The following is a 19,332-nucleotide window of genomic DNA, read 5'->3' on the forward strand; positions in this document are numbered from 1 at the left end:
CACACACACACACACACACACACACACACACACACACACACACACACACACCAAAGCAGTCTCCAGGTTTAAACGTGTCTAAAAATAGTCAAACTATGACAGTCGTGCCGTCAAATTGTCTACAGCTCAGTTTCTGCACAGGAATTTCACCTGTTTTTGGCTGCTAGTCTCAGCTACCCTGAATCTCTTGTCCAAACTCTGTGAAATCCTCTACTTATTGTCATTTTTGTCTTTAAAAAGAAACATACAGATGAAGTTTATTAACACAGCTGAAATATTAAAATGTATACACTAGCCACATTAGTATTTATGCCTTTCAGGAACCACTTTTCCCTTTAGAACTGGCATACTGGAAACATTCTCAGAGATTTGGGTCTATAATGACACAAGAGTAACACACAGTTGCTGCAGATTTGTTGGAAATTTGTTGGAAAACATGTTCCATCACATCCCGAAGGTGCTCTACTTGATTGAGATCTGGTGATTTCGGAGGCCAAATGAGTACAGACAACTTACTGTCATGTTCAAGGAATCAGCAGAAGATGGTACCACTGTGGCCGTGGTCAGCGGTGGTGTTTAAACGATGCTCAATTAATACTAATTGGTGTGCAGAGTCCTAAGAAAACCTCTCTGACACCACCAGTCTGAAATGCCGATTCAAAGCAGGATGGATCCATGCTTTTATGTTGCTTAGGCCAAATTCTGACCCCATCATCTGAATGTCAGAGTAGAAATTGAGACTTATCAGACCAGAAGCAAATTTTCAGTCTCTTACTGTCAAATTGTGCTGAACTATAGAATCGGTTTCCTGCTCTTAGCTGACACGAGGGGCACCCAGTGTGATCTTCTCCTTCATTCATACATCATGTGGGAAAATCCCAGCAGAGTCTGAAATACTCTGACCAGGCTGTCTGGCACCAACAACCAGGTCACAAAGTTGCTTAAATCACCTTTCTTTCCCACTCTGAGACTCAGTCTGAGCTTCAGCACGTCATGCTGGCCATGTTGACATGCTTAAATGCACCGAGTTGCTGCCATGTGATCAGCCAATTAGATATTTGTATCAAAGAGCAGCTCATCGTTATTGACGATATGGAGGCGTGTCTGGGCAGCATACAGAGCAAAGTGGATGGGATCTCAGTGAAGATCATCCACTCAAAGCAAGAGCGCAGCATGAAAATGTAAATGCTGAAAAAAAGAACAGTTTCCCAAAGTCACTCTGCAGCCATCAAAGACCCTGCAGCCACTTTGAGTTTTAGTCTTGTTTTCTGCTGTCTTAGCTGTCAGACTTACTTTAGACTTCAGTCTCCACAGTCTCTGTGACTCAGCATTACTAAACCTGCAAAGTCTCCTCTGTGGCACCGAATTTACCCAGGATGCCCCACTGCACTGACACACAACTCTATAAATAAACGCACGCACAGTGTGGCGAGAGAGTGACTGAACGTCGACGTCGTACCATTTCAGAGTTGTCAGCAGCGGAGAAGTGGCTGTCGCAGTCAGCTCCTTCGAAGTGGACGGTCCAGGTGCCGGGCGAACGTGGATGTGGCGTTAACCTACAGAAACCTACCAGAGGAAACAGACGCACACAGAAATAATGTCACTGATAGTAGAGTGATCATAACCTTTGTTTCAGAGCAGCTTTTCTGAAACCATGACAATAAGAAAACGTTAATTGTCGAGTGTAGCAATACAGCATATAAAGCAACCAAACTTATTTTAAAGCAGCAGCTACTGATGCTTTTTGTTTGGTCTGCTTTATTTTAAGATGCTTAAATCCCAACATAACATCTTTAAACTCGTTGTACGTCTCATAGCTTTAAAAGCAGGAGGTATAAAACTCAGAATAGCAGAACTAACACACAGTTATGAAACATAATTCAATGAATGTTTGTTTCCCTTTAGGTATACAGGGTTTTATTTAAAACAATGACAATAAAAACAAATTAAAAACCCTGGGAAAAATTATCTGCTCTTATTCAACCAAAGTCATTTACATTCTCATAAAACATAAACCTATTTGAAGGCTTTCATTCATATATTTCCTATATGACTTCATTCCTTATTCACATATAGTTTGACTTTTTACCTCTTTGCAGGAGAGGCTCCAGGAAGTCCTGCAGGCCATTGGGGAGGCTGCGCACCACGTCGCAGGAGTAGCCGTCCTCAGGAAGGAGAAAGGGCAGCTGGAGGTCTGGATCCTCCTCGAGCTGAACCTCTCTGCCGTCACTCCTCGCCAGCTCATCTGCTGTGTTTTCCGCCACTGCCACCACGTGGTCTATCAGCTCCTAAACACACAGAAACCAGCAGAAGTTTCTAAAAATCAGTTTGACTTGAATAACTCCAGTTTCATCTAACTTAATCCAATAAAAATGCTGCACATGTTTAAAGACGCCGTTTATCTTACAGGTGGGATGTACGGCTCATCGGGGGCACAGTGGTAGTTGGTCATGAGGGCGTGAAGCTGCAGGGAGTTGAGCTTGAAGCAAGTGTTATTGATGGTCTGCACATCCTGCATGGAGTATTTATCCATGGTCAGCAGGGTGGTGGCCTGGAAGGGGACACAAACACACATGTTGTAAATCAAACACATCTTATTGTTTTGAATGTAAACAGAGTGGCCACACGTGGTCGCAACGTTATCTACAAGCACACGAAATGAGAGACTTCCGCGGTTGTGTTGACTGGCTGACTGTAGGCGAGGCGAGTGTTGTGAGACAGTAATAAGAATCTGATGACAGCTGTTGAGTTGTTTGCTTGTTTTGCCAGAGTCAGTCGAAGCTGATAAAGCAGAGTCCCAGAGAAGCACCTGAGCAGGGGTTTGGAGTGTTTGCCTCTTTACGATTTTTCATTTCAGGTTTACTATAACAGAGGATTATACAAGTTTCCGTCTGGGCAAGAAGAGATCCTCCAGAAACTGCAAAGCTTCAAAGCATTTTTTCCTGGTTGCATTCATGCTGCTAAAAGGGATTGTAGTGATGTAATAGCCAGTCAGCGGTTGGTAGTCCAACTCCATGTCTTGTTGTGGTCTCTTAATTTCTTGTTTCAGCCTCTTCATTTTCTCTCTGAATTGCTGCAGTGTAGTAAACATCTACTCCCAAACTTCAGACTGCCGCAGCCAATTTACAGATCCTGAAAACCTTCTGCAGCCCACCCAAACCTTCAATCCCAACTGCACACCGCACAAAAGGAAATGATTCCTTCCATGTGGATTCACTGACTCATTTTAATCTTAATTTTGATCACATTAACAGCTTTAGCTGATGGCCATATTTGTGCTCTCTGATTAAATAGACCACAGTTCAGGGTCAAGAATAGGCCAGAAACTGAAGGAAAACCTGTTATTTTTAAAATCACATTGAGATGTTTTTCAGTTCAGTTTCTTCTTCTTCTTCTTCTTTTTAAATTACAAATGGCTTCCTTCTGACTTCTTGCAGCAGTAACATCACAACCCACTTTTTTTTGAATCCCTGGTGTCATAGCAAAAAATGGCCCATTGTTAGTCAGTTTCAATCATTATGCAAATGTACCATTTATTAGACTTGGGAAACCTGCGGTCACCTGAGACAGTAGTCGTCACTTGAATGAGTAACAAAACATTTCTGAAAAAGCAAAGTTGAGATAAACAGAATCAACTTTCTGGGAGTTGTCACTTCAAGACCCTCTTACTCTTCCACAGGAGCTACTCTGTAATAGTACTTTTACAGGTCTGCGTAATTCCCTAAAAACAGAAAATGGGACACAACCAACAAGTAAATCAGTCGAACATATTCTTTTTTTATCTTTTCAAAACCCTTTATAGTAATAAGAAAAAATTAAAATGGAGATATTTTAAAAAGATGCAATAAACCAATTAGTGTGACTGACACAACTGAGGAAAATGCCTCTAAAACCTGTTTTAGCGACCATCTGCTCACACCCCTGCACAGACGCTTACTGTTTACCATCTTACCTGTACGATTCGGCTGAGGTGGCAGTCAGCAGCAAGCTCCAGACCCTGCTTCTCAGCCCAGGCCTCGATGTGGCTCAGCTGCTGCCGGAGGATGGCGCCCCAGTAGTGACAGCACAGCCCCGAGCCGGTATCTGTCACCAGCTTGTTGAACAGCCACATGTTGATGAAGTGGAAGAGCTGCGAGAAGAGCTGGATGGTGAGAGCGGCGTTGACCCGACACCGCCGCAGTAACGACATCGCCCCCGTCAGTGTGTGCAGGACGTCCTCTGAAAAGAGAAACCGGGAGGTGAGAAAAAAATCTTCCCCTCTAAGTCTTATATCCTGTTCAAGGTCATTCTGAGCCGTGTGAGGCTTGTTTTTTGAGATCACTCAGTAGAAATCCGGTTACATGCCCTTGTACTTTTGCTTCTGTGATAGGCGAACTTCTTCCAGTGTTAAAAAAAAAAAATACAATCTTCCAGCTGGATTATAATTATCTTAATAAACTGACAGGAAGCCAAGTGGAGGAGTTTGTGATTGAAGGTTGTGTTTTTTTGGAAGAAAACTTTCAGTACATATGTACAACATCCTCAGAAAAAAGACAAGCGCCTCCTGGTTTCACTCCTCACCTGATGCAACACTGTCTGACTTGAAAACTGTGGGCTTTTCAACCCGCAATGATCCTCTACATGAAATGTGAGTTAAGTATATGGACAGTTTCCAGGAGCTGTATGATCAGGTTATTAAAACCAGGCCTGTACGCAAACAAATACAGTGAACAACGATAGCTACAGAGTTCAATTTGGGCTTTCCTCCGAGTTTCTGGAGTCTGCTGAGAAATCTTGGGCTCCATGTTTGTGTAAATTCTTGACTTCAGAGAGTTTTGATAAAAAAATAAAATTCTTCGAGTTTAAGGTGGCACTGCAGCTACTGACTCTGCAGAAAAGTAGATCCCAAATCAGAGAGACAGGTCCAAAGCATGTTTTTTAAAAAAAAACCAAAAAACAAAACAAGACACCTGAGAGACCATTAGGAAACAAAAAAAATACTTTGTTCAGATTTTCTAATATATTCTTTCTAGTCTCACAAGGTCCAAAGGAACCTGAGAAAATTAATGCTAACAATTTCTAGATGTGTGCAACCTGTGAGTGGGGAATCATCTTAACATAAAACGGTGAAAACTCCGGCAAAACCTATAATGACATACGATTAACATGTCTTCATTTTAAAGAGCTAATCACCTAAATTAATTCAGAATTGTTGCTGTTAGTCATGAGCAGTCTTGGTTGCTTCCTGTGGATGTGTGTTTGCACATTACCGATCTTTGGTCTCTGTGGATTATGCTCCTCGGGGTCATCGAGGAAGGCAGGCATGTAGTTGTTCAGATCGGCCTGGAGACAGTGGACCAGGTACCTGCAGCAACACGATACAGCTTGTTGCAACGTCATTCAACACTGTTCACATCAAAGGTCACCATCTGAACGTATTTTACACTTTCAGATGCTTTCAGAAACTTTAATGTGGGTTATCAGTGTGTTCATATATTTTCCATAATGCTTCTAAACCAAGTGAGAAGTTTAAATTACTGCTAACTGCCAGCGAATGTCATTTATACAGAAAGAATTGCAAGCCTATGTTTCTTATCATCCATGTTATACTAACAAGTTAATGTAATGAAATCCTTATTAAAGTATTGGATGGACACTTTGGACTGCATATAAAAGACAGCGCATGCTCACAGGGGGTTGTATGATCGTTGGGGTTTCTCTCTATGATCGTGGGTCTTGTCTTTATAATATAAAGCCCCTTGAGGTGACTGTTTTCTTTTGGTGCTATATTAATAAAACTGAACTAAAATTTGAGGTAGATTCTAGCTCTGCTTATTTCACATGTATAAATTTAAGTCCATCAACATCATCATCACCTCTCATTCATTTTGACTGGGGCAACATTATTAACTGGATGCACTCATTTGTTTTTAGGACAAAGTAATGCACTGCTCACTTGGATCAACCCCATTAACCTGCATTCCTTCTAATGGCCAGCAGTGGGCGACTCCTGCAGCTAGAAAAGATAACAGCTTCCTCCCCCTGTGACCCTAGGAAACACTTTTGTGGTGAGTTTACGGGTATTTATTTGATCTCTTATTGAATTAATAATCAACATTTTGTAAACTGCAGTTTCTGTTAAGAGTCACAAAGACGAAAACACTGATGCTTCGCAAAGGGAAGGCATTAACCTGTCTGCATCATCACAATGGCTATATCTTTGTTCACAGTTTATTATCTACACCCACATCCACAAACACAAACTGACTTGAAGGCCATCTGGACCAGATGGGCGAGGATGTCCTGGGCGTCCAGCGTAATGCGACTCAGGTCTCGGTCCTGTTTGATGAAATTGAGCAGCTCGGAGGCATTGGCCATCCAGAAAGCCAGTGCTCCCGCGATGTTCTTCTGCTTCTGTAATGCACCAATCACAACCACACACAAAGAAGAAAAACATGGTAGAAGTTGTTAGAGTAGAAGTGTCCAGGGAAGACTCAAGGGTAAAAAACAAAAAAAGTTAAAAATTAAAAAAAATAAGGGAGGAGGACAGAGGGGTTTCTGTTTGAGTGACAGCAAGAAGGAGCAGCTGTTACTTTAAGGGATAGACTCATGCCTCGCCCACCCCTCCCTCTAAGCCAACCGGGTGTCGAGAAGAAGAGTGGTCATCACTTTCAGATCGGTGAACACAAACAAAGTGTCGTGAGCTCTGTGATAGTTTTGTTTTACACAAGAGTGACCTCTCCTTTTCTCTCCCATTCATCAGATCGACAGACACCGGCCGTCTTAGTTCACAGTTTAAATCATGACGAAGCTCGATGTCTGAGGAGCTGATTGGTTAAAATCCCCACCGCTCAGAGAGAGAGAGGATTGTGCAAAGCTTGGTCCCTTGCATTCATCTATACCCACCTTTGAAAAACAAATGAAAACAGAACAAAGAAAAGAAAATAATAATAATATCAATAATAATAATAATAACAATAATAACCCTTCATTCAGAACAGCCAGACAATGAGAGATGGAGCCAAGTGCATCCACAATGAAACACAGATGGATGGCTGAACACGTTAAATGAACATCCAAACAGACAAATGAAGCAGACGAGGTGGAGCAGGTCAGAGGGACGCGACTTGTCTCTCATCCACACCGTCGAGTAGAAGAAGCAAGATGTGAGGTCACAACAAAAGAACAAAACAAAAAAATGGATGCCAGAGTTAAAGACTGAGCAATGATGGAGAGAAGTGGATGCTTTGGTTTTTGTTCTGTTTTTGTTTTGTTTTTTTCTTTGGTGTGTTTGTTTTTTAGTACCAGGCAGGTCCAGGAAGCTGAATGGAATTAGTCAAGTTGATGTTGCTGTTGTTGCTTAGTTTTCCAGCTGTGGGGTAGGATGCATTATTACGGCGGTATTTTACATCATCTCTGTTAGAATGGAGAAAAAGAAGCAGCAGCAACAATGAAGGGCTGGTCAAAAAGAAAAAAAGCATAGAGAGAGAAGAAGAAAGTAGGACAGGGAGAGAGAAGTGGGGGCAGAGATTAATAGAGGAAAGCCGAGGGGTTGATGAGGTTGGTGATGTGATTTTACGTCACCAGTGCTTAAATGTTATCTGATTCACCTTAATTAAAATGTGTTGGGTTTTTTTTTTTTTTACCCAGTTGGTCTGGAGTCGAGGTTTCAGGTAAAGAAATAATTTAACATACGAGCTTCGATCAAAAAGATCTTCAAATCCATGCGCACTGTTATCCTGATCATCACTCTGTGGAAGTCTCGCTTCGACCACGAACACCAAACAAACAACTTTCAAGCTAAGGATCATCACAGAGCTGAGCATTTAACCATCGTGTCCATGCCCCTTCATGCAATAACGTTAATGTTCACATTTCCACTCCCTGCACGCAGACTGAAATCAGCTGGCAGTAGCACAGCGCAAAAAAAAAAAAAAGACCCATCATGCACGTGGAGGAAGCTTTGCAATGCAATAACAACTTTTGTTTCCTTAGTACATAGAATGAGATTACTGAACCACCTACAGTGATGCATAACAGAAAAATGTATGTTGACTGCAGCTCACCGTCTGCAACTTTGTGACATGAACAACAATCTGAAAAACAGAAGCTGTCCTAAAGCAGTCCAGAGGTGCACAACGAGACAAACTCTGACGCAAAACTAACAATGTTAGAGATATGGTGCAGGTAACCATAAACCGCAACCTGATGTGCACCTCACTAGAAATACAACTACGCATCACGTTGATGCAGCTCGCAACGACTGTGACTCTCCTCCATGGTTATTAAAGTTAACTAAAACTAAAAATAGGTGTGACCAAAATGTAATTAACTAAAATAAAAATTATAAACAGACCTGGGGAAAAACAAACTAGGAAAAAATGATAGCAAGAAATTTGCTTAGTTTTTGTACTGTTTGTCTATAAGACTGAGTCAACAGCTTTCCAAAAGTTTGGCTTCTTTTTTTTCTTCTTTTTTTTTTTTAAATACCTGAAATACCTGTACTTTACCGCTGATATAAATCTCATATAATAATAACTAAAAGGCCAAAAACTAACTCTTAAATTAATAAAATTAAACTAAAACAAAATATTTTTAAATAAAATGAAACTGAAACAAGAAAACCTCACTACAGAAACTGCCTGAAAATTAACAGCAAAAAGTCTAAACTAAATAAAAATGACTACAATAATGCATTTTTTGCTATTTCCATTTTCAAATCCAGTGAATAGGTTTGAAAAACATCAAAACACCCATAACTAGTGTTTTGGGAGTGACTGCACAAGAACGGAGACACACCATGCACACATATAAACGCCGACCACGAGTCGGTCACTTAAACAGGCTTTATGTCGATTCAACACAGAAGTATTTATTTATCTTTCTTTACTTAATAGTTACAATGTAATACTAACATTATTATAATAATAACAATATAATAATAATAATAACAACAATAACAGTAACAGTAACAACAACAACAACCATTTTTTCTGTTGCTATTGGGAGTAATAAATCAACCTACACTGAGAACAATACTATAATCCAGTAGTATTTTGTCACCATGGCAAACGTGATCGACTGTTTTATTTCCTCTGCAATATGTTCCTTAAAAACAGCTCTGAAAACTGTGGATAATACAGTAAAAGTATTGAGTTGCAAAGCTCTTGGCATTGCTAATCTGTGCAGCTCACATTAACAGTAGCAAGTACGGAATATAAAGTGCACTGCGCAATTAATATTACCCACATCACCCACCCCAAGAAAATGAGACAAAGAGAGAGCGTCAGAGCCAGGGAGAGAGAGGTAGACGAGTCTTTAGCAGCCGTATCATGATGTGCTATCCTACCTGATCCCCTTCAGCAATCTCCTGGATGGAAGGAAGAGGAAGAGGAGGAGGAGGAAGAGGACACGTTCACAGGACAGAGAGAAAACACGTCAACGGCTACAGTATGGACAGCTATGTGACACACAGATACACTTTGACACACACGATGATTATGGTTTACAATGTAAAGCCATCCTCAAAAAAGTGAAGTGATGGAGGTCAGCTGGAAAAGAAAAAATGTTAAAGAAAACACTGCAAAAGTGAACGAGGTATACAATGTTTTATATTTTACAACTAAAAGCTGCATAAAATGTTTGAAGCACACTATTGTAACCGCACTCTAACAAGGATTAAATATTAGAGAGTGCGAGCACTGTTATTGGCGAGGAACATCCCAAAGAGATGCTCCAAAAATATCCTGATCTGCTGGATTAGTGTCTCGTATGCAATGATTAATGTTCAGATGATAACTGAAAACACGCACGTGCACACACACACACACACACACACACACACACACACACACACACACACACACACAGTTTATAAGCAAGCTTCCCACATCTCTCAGTCTGTAGCTAAAGATAGTTTTCCTGAAACTCTATAAAGCTGAACTCCTACTACACAGACTGAAATAGTCTTACAGTCTTGTGTGTGCGTTTGTGAGTCTGTGCTTGTGTTTTAGAACTTTTCTGCATGCCAAAGACAATGAATAGCTTGCTGCAGGCTAAACAAATAAAAGCAGTAATGGCTTTACTGGATGCTGGAGGCTTTAAAAGAAACATGTAGGTGTTTATGTGTTTACGTTTCCCCTCCTAAGATCCTCTGCTCCATATGTGGCATCGTGCTCCCACCTAACCCAGCAAGGATCACTTTTATCTTTTATTTTGTACAGTAACTTTAGTTAAGCAATGCAAAATCTTAACTTCATGCTATAAATATTTTATAGAGTATACAGAGCTGGATCGAAAAAGTTTTTTCACTCTTATTCTTCCTTTTAGGACAGGGGGTGGGGAACTCCAGGCCTCGAGGGCCGGTGTCCTGCAGCATTTAGATCTCACCCTGGGTCAGCACACCTGAATCAATCATTACCAGGCCTCTGGAGAACTTCAAGACATGTTGAGGAGGTAATTTAGCCATTTAGACCAGCTGTGTTGGATCAAGGACACATCTAAAACCTGCAGGACACCGGCCCTTGAGGCCTGAAGTTCCCCACACCTGTTTAGGACATGAAACTGATCGATGTGATATGTCTAAATCAATTTACAGAACATTTGAACAGGGATTTCTTTTCTGTGAAGGGATCACAACTAGAAGATGAGCTTGCCATCAAACTATAGGTAAAAAGATTTCATAATCTATAACTTGTTGTGCCCAGCTATCTATCCCACATTGCGATATGACGCTTGTGAAACTTGGAGTATCAAAATTGGTTTAAAAAGCGCTTAAATATGAAAATCTCATGTGTTGAACTCTTGTACAGAAAAAATTGAGGTACTGAAGTTGCTGGGAAAACGAGAAAGAATTTCTGGCTGTTTTTAACGTGGCCCAGAGTTAACAAAAAGTTTGAACAGATGGTGAAAGTCTTAATCCTTTTTCATATTTCCATACAGACTGTTTCAATTAAAACCAGGCATTTTTAGCATGTTTATTAAAACTTCTTGCAGATGTTTGTCTTAACGCAATATTGAACACAGATACCTCTATGCAGTTTTATTTAGAGGAGGAGATCTCGAAAAAGTCTTTAAAAATTACTGTTTTGACACCGCCTCCCTCCCCTACAAAAAACGGCTATAAGACCGGCATCAAACTTGACATTTTAAGTAACAGTAGCTCCATGTTGAGTCACAACAGGCTTCACATCTCGAGCGTAACACTGAGTGATGGACAAACAGAATCGAAAGCACAACTGTGGAGAAAAGCTGCTAGACACAAACACACACACAAACACACACACAGCTTACAACCACTACAAATGTAGTTTTGTAAGAACAGCGCTGAGCGTCACCTAATATTTGACAAAAGCAGGAGGAGCATGAGAACGAGATAACGTGCAAATTAATCGATGATTTGATTAGACTGCTTTTAAAAATTACAGTGAAAAGACTTTTAAAAGACGCATTACTGACCTGGATGACTCCTTCCATCATGCTCACCATCTTGTTGACGATGGCGATGACCTTGTGCGTCCTCTCTGACGGCGACATGTCGGGCCGGTACGTGGGCGACAAGACATAGCGGCAGGCCATGTACAGGACGTACGTGGGCGAGAGTTTGAAGTGAACCGTGGAGCTGTTGGTGTAGTTGATGATGGCAGAGAGGAAGGTGTCTTCAGCTGGATGGACACAGAGAGAATACATTCGATAAAATCTTTGCGGCAGCCGCTGTTTGTCAGAGGACGTAACAGATTTCACGTGATTAATTAATAATTAATTAATAAACATGCAGCTTAAGTAATCCCCCACAAACTAAACTCATGGTCACGTGTATGGGTGAGACAATGAAGTATGACGCAGAAAGGGTGAGTTGGGTTATGAAAACATGGATTAAAGGCTTCTTAGACACCAAAACAATGGAGAACTGAACTGATGACTACAGAGCATTTTTACTTCCAGCCACTTTATCGTAGTCCTACAGTAGAAAACACCGGAAATGTGTTAAAGAGGCAAGCAGGAGTTTTATTTGTTTCCTGTGTTTTCATTCAGCATTTCATTCAGATACTCCTTGTGTTGTCAGTTCATTCAGCAACTGGTTCCTGGCTTTATTCATTCATCTGTTATTTATTCTGTTTCCATCCATCCAGTTGTTGTTTGTTTGTTTGTTTGTTTGTTTGTTTGTTTGTTTTAACCCACTCAGCCATTCATTGATGAATTCATTCATGGATTCTCATTTTATTCTTTTTTTATCTGGTTTCGTGTTTCTTTTCCCCACTGTGTTGACTGATAAATAAAACTTAACTTTTCTTAATTGTCTATTTTTTAATATAACAATAACAATAATAACAATAATAATAATAATAATAATATTCATTTGTTTATTAGACTTCTAGTTTACTATTCAATTCATTCATGTTTTTATTCATCTATTTTGGCTTTCATTCATTCATTCCTGCTCCTTCTGACAACAATCTCCACCTGTTTAACTCTTTCACTATAGCTGATTTTTTTTAATTATTATTTCATGGAATAACAGCTCATCATTATAGCTGATAATGGTAATTAATGAATGCAAAGGTTTTATATATCATCTCTCATTAAAAACTGTATGTAAAGGCAGAAATGACTGCACACAATAAATCAAACTGCATGTTCAAAGTGTCGGCCCACGCCGCCTCTGAGCTGTGGGAAGCAGTTTGTATCAGTCGCTTTGGCGGTGCAGATATTGGCTGCACATGCGTGTCATGTTGAAAACACCAATGAAACCAGCTGCCTCACTTTAGAGTCATTCGGTTTTAACTCTATGCCAAACTGGTGGCAGCTGCACTTTAGCAGCTACAACACTCCATATGAAAACCTGAAGATGAGACTACTGCACCTTTTCTGCCTCTTACAGCACATGGTTAGGCTCCCTGAGGACTGTGGGGTATGAGAGTCTCCACCACTTTATGACCAAAAACCATCTTTTGCCTGGAAAACAGATGATCTCACACACGGTGCCAAATATATTGTAGCACTGTCAGAGCGTGCACGCTGATAGACTCGGGCCCGGAGCAGAAGAAGAGTCAATAAACAGAAGACAAAGCAAACGGCTCGAAGCGTTCGTGGCTACAAAAAGCGTGGGAAACGAAACGTTGCACTGCCGTCTGGAACTCAATTATCATGAATCTAACATCCAACAGCAACAAAGAGTTCTGAAATCATCTAATAAAGGATTCACTAGAGACATTAGAAAATTAAATGCCGGGGATTAGGACAACTCAGTCCAGCTCTAAGGTTCCCTCCACACCGGCAGACAAAAGGAGAACTTTCATTTTATTACTTTATTAAACAGGAATGCACAGCTCGAACACGGCTCAGAAAAACGCAGAGATGGAAATCATGAAGCTTAATATTAATCTCTGTAATGTACTCTGACATGTAAAGGCAGAAACACCCCGATGTAGCAGTTTTCATACATGCACCACAGCACCAAACTTCTCCACCGTTCAAGGTGCACGAGAGAACAATAAAAACCCTTTGAGGCCAGTCATGAAATGGTCTTCAACCTGCCAGCTTCACAGAAAAAGTTCCACAGGAATAAGTTCCTGGGTTTGAATCCAGTCTTTTCCGTTCTGTATGGAGCCTGCATGTTCTCCCTGTGTCTGCATGGGTTCTGTCTGGGAACTCCAGCTTCCACCAACAGTTCAAAAACATGCATGGGGTAAGGGTTAAGTGGTGATTATAAATTGATTGTAGTTCCCAAGGGTCTCCTCCCAGATAAACATGCCCCCAAAACCTCCAGCGGCATTGTTACAAGACGATGGAACAGCCTCAGCTGGCAGCTTTCAACACGACTGAGCAGAAGCTCCACTCCAAGATCCTTCCAAATGTACAAGCTCTGCAACCTTGCTCGAAGGCTGAGCTCAGTCACCCTGCAGAGGAAACTCATTGTGACTGCTTGTATTTTTGACTTTGCACTATTGTTCATTAACTTGTTCTCATGACCAAATATGACAGCTAGAACATACGTGGACGTCTCTTTTACAACAGTCTGATACAATGCCCGTATTACTGCTGATAAGTGAAGGTGAAGGCTGAGGTCGATAGACCCATAAATCTACCTTTCCGCGCCATGTCTCGAGAAAAACATCCTGAGATATCTGCCTTTCAACCCAGAGAGGGCACTTCACAGTCTCACATTTGGAGGTGTCGACCTCCAATGCTGAAGATCACACTCTGATAAATCAAATAAAACCACATTGGCTTCAAAAAGCAGTGATGGAGAGTCCCCTTCACCCCGGCTGCACCCGCAGATCTTGTTCAAGAATATCACAAGCAGGCTCAGAAACGAGGAGCAAAAACCACTGAACGTGCTTGACTTTGTGCCACAACGTCAAATAGGATTTTAATGATTATAATGGCTTTCAGCCTTTCATCGCTGCAGGTCGGCGAGGTGAGAGAAAACGTGAAAAGCCTCTGAACTGCCTGCATTAACCATGACACTACTTCCAGTGCAATCAGGTCAGGTTTGTCGGTCCAGGACGTTACGACGGGAACTGAAAGGGTTCAATAGTTTCCAGCTATTGACTGTGTCACTGACACAGTGAGGTGAATGAAGAGGCAGAAAGTGATGCGCGAACACTCACAGTTGTCTCTGAACTCGATGCTGGCTGGAAGAGTCAGCTCTGTTCTGTCTGCTGAAATATCCTGAGACCTGATGAGACAGATTCAAACCATGAGGAGAGGAGATCCATACAGAGGGGAGAAAAAGGATAAGCATGAGGATCAAGAGAATCCAGGGTATTGGAGGAAACCATGTCTGACCTGCTGTCCTGCTGCTCTCCTCTGATCATGGGTTTGACCATTCCTCTCTCCATGTCCAGCTTTCCTGAGCTCTGAAAACACACAGAGAAAAAAAGAAGCTTCAATTCAACTTAACATACGGAAATTTGTCCCTTATTATATTTTAAAGATACTGGCTACAGTCCTACGAGGCTTAAATGCAGCGTGGGGAAACAAATCAAAGTTATGGTGTCATGGAGTTTTGTCTGGGAAAGCCGACAATGGTGACTTGGGTCAGATTTATTGGCAGAACTACTACAGCAAAAGCAACATGACAACCCTTTTTCCACTTTTCATCAAGTTTTTGTTTCTTTGTATTGAGTTTGACATTTAAAAAACGTTTTACTGCTTCTCCAGAGCTTTTGCAGTTAGTCAAACCAATAATCAAATGACAAAATTAATCTTTGATCAGATTTTTAAATAATCTGAATTAAACTTCTTTGGAGTTAAATGTTAGATGAAATGCACTCAAGAAGATCTGAAAATCAATACCGATAATCAACAAAAGACTTAATTATTTTTGGAAAACCCATGAGTCATTTTTCTCCTTTTTGTCATCAGCAGCTCTCTCACGGACGATTGTGGAATCATTGTGTTTTTATAATATTTATAATATGTGCATAGTCTTTACCTTTGAAAATAAAACACCTTAAGATGTGTCATGGTTTGTCACTCTATAAATGACATTTAACTGCAAAGAAATTTGAAAGATACAGATAAATACCACCGGTGTGCATAATTATCATAATAAGATTGGCTCCATATTTTTAAATCTGTGAATTCTTCTACCACGACTAGTTACTGTAGTAGTTTTGTTCCCCCTCGCAAAAATAAGGCTTAAATAGTAGGTGGGTGGAGCTTCTGTGCTCGCTGTGACAGCTGTGCACCTGTGTTGACAATAGTTGAGATAAGGCATCATACAGAGCAGGGGGAAAAGAAACTGTCAAAATTGGCATGTTTAGAGCAGCCTGAACAGCGATGACTTGAACATAAACTAACGTCATTATTTGAAACCAACTTTAAAAGGAGAATCCACCACAGAAGCAGTGCAGTAAACAAAAATATGATGATGCCCGACTTCCAGCCAGTCTGCTTAATAAAAGTTCAGACAGATAAAACATAAAAATATTAACAGCATAGTGTTTAAGTGTTTGAGAGCAGAAAGCAGAGCAGAGAGAATTTTGAATGGAATAAAGTATATACACGAAAATGAGTGGGTGTTTCTTTTTCTGTCTGTGTGCATGTGTGTGTTACCTTGCTGGTAGGCAGGGCTCCTCCACTGTGGACGTCTCCGTGAAGGTCGAAGGTGGTTTCTGGTACGCTGCTTCAGTGGGGAGACACAGACATTCAGAGGTTCAGATGAGGAACTGCGCTCTCCACAGCTGACTTTTCATTACTGACGTCGACAAGAGCGCAGACTTAAACCCAGACACACACACGCTCGCTTATCTAACTCACCGTCACAGAGGAGAGCGATGGGCGTGAGAGGCAGTAAAATACTCGCTGATATTTGCACACAGATAGCTCGCTTTATGCATGCACACTCTTACATAACAGTCTAATTAGTTATAGAGAAGCCACGCCACGAGTCCTAACTCACAGCAACGCCAGGATGTCGTGTGTGTGTGTGTGTGTGTGTGTGTGTGTGTGTGTGTGTGTCACCAGTCGGGTTTAAAAAGACAGGCTTCTGCTTTCACAGCCCGCGTGACAGCAAGGCTAATGTCGATAAAGAGCACAGCACAAAACACAAGAGATCAGTGCTTCATGTCATTGACACGGAGATCTCCATCACGCACACAATAAACAAAAGCAGCCAAACAAGGTTAAACCATTACCAGCATCAACATAGACAGAGAAAGTAGACTGATTGTTTTTTTCTTTCTTAAACTAAATTTCTAATCAAATGAATTACATTACAAACAAACTCATAACTCCAGCAAAAACAGATAAAATATTAAAATCTTTCTGATGCTGCCGTTTTCAGCTTTTGAAAACAGATTCTAACATCTTTAACAAGATGGTCCCAAATCCCAGCGTGGGAATCAATGACAGGTGTCATGTGATCTCAGAAACCAGACAGTCATGTGAATCAGGCTCAAAGCCACAACCTCCGCAGCTGGAAAATAAATACTATGTAGATGTGCCAAAGACTGCAATTCCTCTAACGGCCACCTGGGACTGGCTTCAAATGTGAGTCGAGCCCCACAGGCTCCACGTCACTGCATTAAAAAGCATTGTTAGCCTCCCATAGGGCTGGGCGATATGGCCTAAAATCAATATCACGATAAATTGAGCAGTTAACCTCGATAACGATAAATGGACGATAACCACCCCAAGTGCCAAAAAAAACAAACGTTTTTTTTTTTTTTTCATTTGATGGGGCTGTGGCAGGCAGCATAGTTCCTCCAGTTATTTTGATAATATTATTCCCCCTAGACCTATTCATTGCAATTATATTATTACCACTTTAAAGGACTGTAAAATGTCACTGAAAATAAATGAAGACAATAGTAGTAAGTACTTTTAGTGGTTAAGATTTATTAACTGAACAAAATAAAAAGTGTAGGATACAATATGTAACCATGCTCTCTAAAAAATGTGTATCCCTTGTAAACAAAATAGTTTAATAATAAATATGTTTCACATTGGCTATTCACAAAGTAAACAATGATTGTGCAAATGTAATGCCATCATGGACAAAGGCCTATCTCTGCTAAGGCCTTGAGGTACTATAACTTGTAAACAAATAATGTCACAAACACAAATGTCAATTGAACACAGAAAAAACTATAATAAATACTAAGCACTGCCATGTGACTAGTGAAAACTATAAACTCTTAAACAAAAACTTGTGCTGCAGGTGGTGGAAGAGGTTGGTTGTGTTACCTTGACTTGACGCAACAGTCTTTTTGCAGAGTTTACATTTAACAATTTTTTGATCAATATCATCCTTGTTGAATCCAAAATGTTGCCAAACGATTGATGATGCATTTTTTTTGTTAACAAGCGTCTCCTCTTCCTCCTCCACCAGCTCTACCTCCGTCGCTGCTGCTTCAACATTTAAATCGTCCTCCATTTGTTCACCCGTGTCTCGTCTTGTTATGCTGGGCTACACTGTGCGATTTTTGGCCCATTTTGAGCCAATTTTTGAGTCGTGCGACGTTTTGGCGATCGGCCCGATTTTGGCCTTCATCGTGCGTCATGCATCGTATAGTATACGTGGGGTAACGAGAAGCGATTGACACCTCACGACGAGCTCCCGATCATCAATCGCTTGGTCGCGAGGATTCACGACCGTCGTGAGGGTGTCACCGCAGTTTGTCACACTGCGCACGCGCAAACACAAATGTCAGCGAAAAAGACGGCGCAGCACGACGTGCAGCGTGTGATCTGGACACAAGCGACGGAGGCACAACTTGTAGAACTTTGGAAAGCTCATCCGAGCCTTTTCGATGTGGCCTCACAAAATGATCACGACCACAACAACCGTGAAAATAGTTGGATCTACACTGCTGCTCAATCACAGCTGCCTGATCAATGTTTTTCATTAGCAATTTAGCAAAGTTGATGGTGGTGGTGTGTCTGTGTGAGTGAAAGACAGAGAGGGAGAGCGAGCGACAGAATTTCTGTTATAACCTTCATTTTATGGACGCACAGTGTGAGCACTCAGGTCGCATCAGAGCATCGGGCCGTATAGTGTGAGACCCTGCATCGTGACCTATGAACTTCTAACCCCTGCGAGTCAACCGTACAGTTTGAGCAGGAGCTGAATCGCGCGACTGAAAAAATCGCACAGTGTCTGCCCAGCTTAACAGGTAGTAGAGTCATGTGACTCCACCCCGTCAAGTCTGTAACGTAGCACAGCGTCTTAAAGGGACATGAACATCGCCAACCTGCACATGCCTTTTCTTTTTTTTAAAATACCGAATTTACCGACATGGGCAAAATGACGTCGATGAGAGTCATAAATTTCGGTAACGATAAATTTTTGATATATCGCCCAGCCCTACTCCACAGATAGGCTTTCCCTTTCACAAACTCTGTTTTAAAGTGCAGACCAATTAATAAGCTTGTGCTTCAGTTCTGGTCTGTTAATTAGCACCAAGGAAGGCTTTCTGTGTGTTTTAGCTGTACTGTACAATAGCTGGAGAGAGCCACTGTGATGCCACCTGTTTGTTAGTTTTATGAAGCCTCAAAATGAGTGTTTTCACTATCAGTTTTTTGAAACCAGATGTGGTGAATGAGATGTGGATCTGACAGTGAAACCACACACATATCCTGGATAACCCTGGAAAAGCCTCAGGATGACTATAACTTACAAAATGCACTCAGTGCTTGACAAAAATAAGGCCTCATGCATTAAAGTAATGAAAAAATGTTTACAGAGTTCTTGGAGATAGGCAGGTGAGAGTCAACTTAGACTTCTATACGACCAGAAACCCTCTGCAATCAGAGGAGTTGAGTCCTGTTGGCCATTAAAAAGAATGAAGGTGTAATTTTTCAATCTTTGTCCATCTTTATACCGTCATTGGATGCAGCTTTCTA

General features: G+C 41.1%; 1 protein-coding gene across 1 annotated transcript in view; it reads right to left on the reverse strand.

Annotated features, from left to right (window-relative positions):
- afdna (afadin, adherens junction formation factor a) overlaps positions 1–19,332 on the reverse strand; it is a gene marked incomplete in the record, with an annotated part of 132,374 nt that overhangs the window by 43,835 nt on the left and 69,207 nt on the right. The window contains 11 exon segments of the mRNA XM_042222731.1: positions 1,460–1,566; positions 2,090–2,288; positions 2,408–2,551; positions 3,953–4,218; positions 5,250–5,344; positions 6,248–6,393; positions 9,329–9,349; positions 11,437–11,642; positions 14,592–14,659; positions 14,770–14,840; positions 16,042–16,111. Coding sequence (XP_042078665.1) covers positions 1,460–1,566; positions 2,090–2,288; positions 2,408–2,551; positions 3,953–4,218; positions 5,250–5,344; positions 6,248–6,393; positions 9,329–9,349; positions 11,437–11,642; positions 14,592–14,659; positions 14,770–14,840; positions 16,042–16,111 — 1,393 coding nt within the window.

The sequence above is a fragment of the Haplochromis burtoni genome, unplaced genomic scaffold, assembly GCF_018398535.1.
Source record: "Haplochromis burtoni strain Fernald_Lab_line unplaced genomic scaffold, NCSU_Asbu1 Contig_93, whole genome shotgun sequence".
NCBI lineage: Eukaryota > Metazoa > Chordata > Actinopteri > Cichliformes > Cichlidae > Haplochromis > Haplochromis burtoni.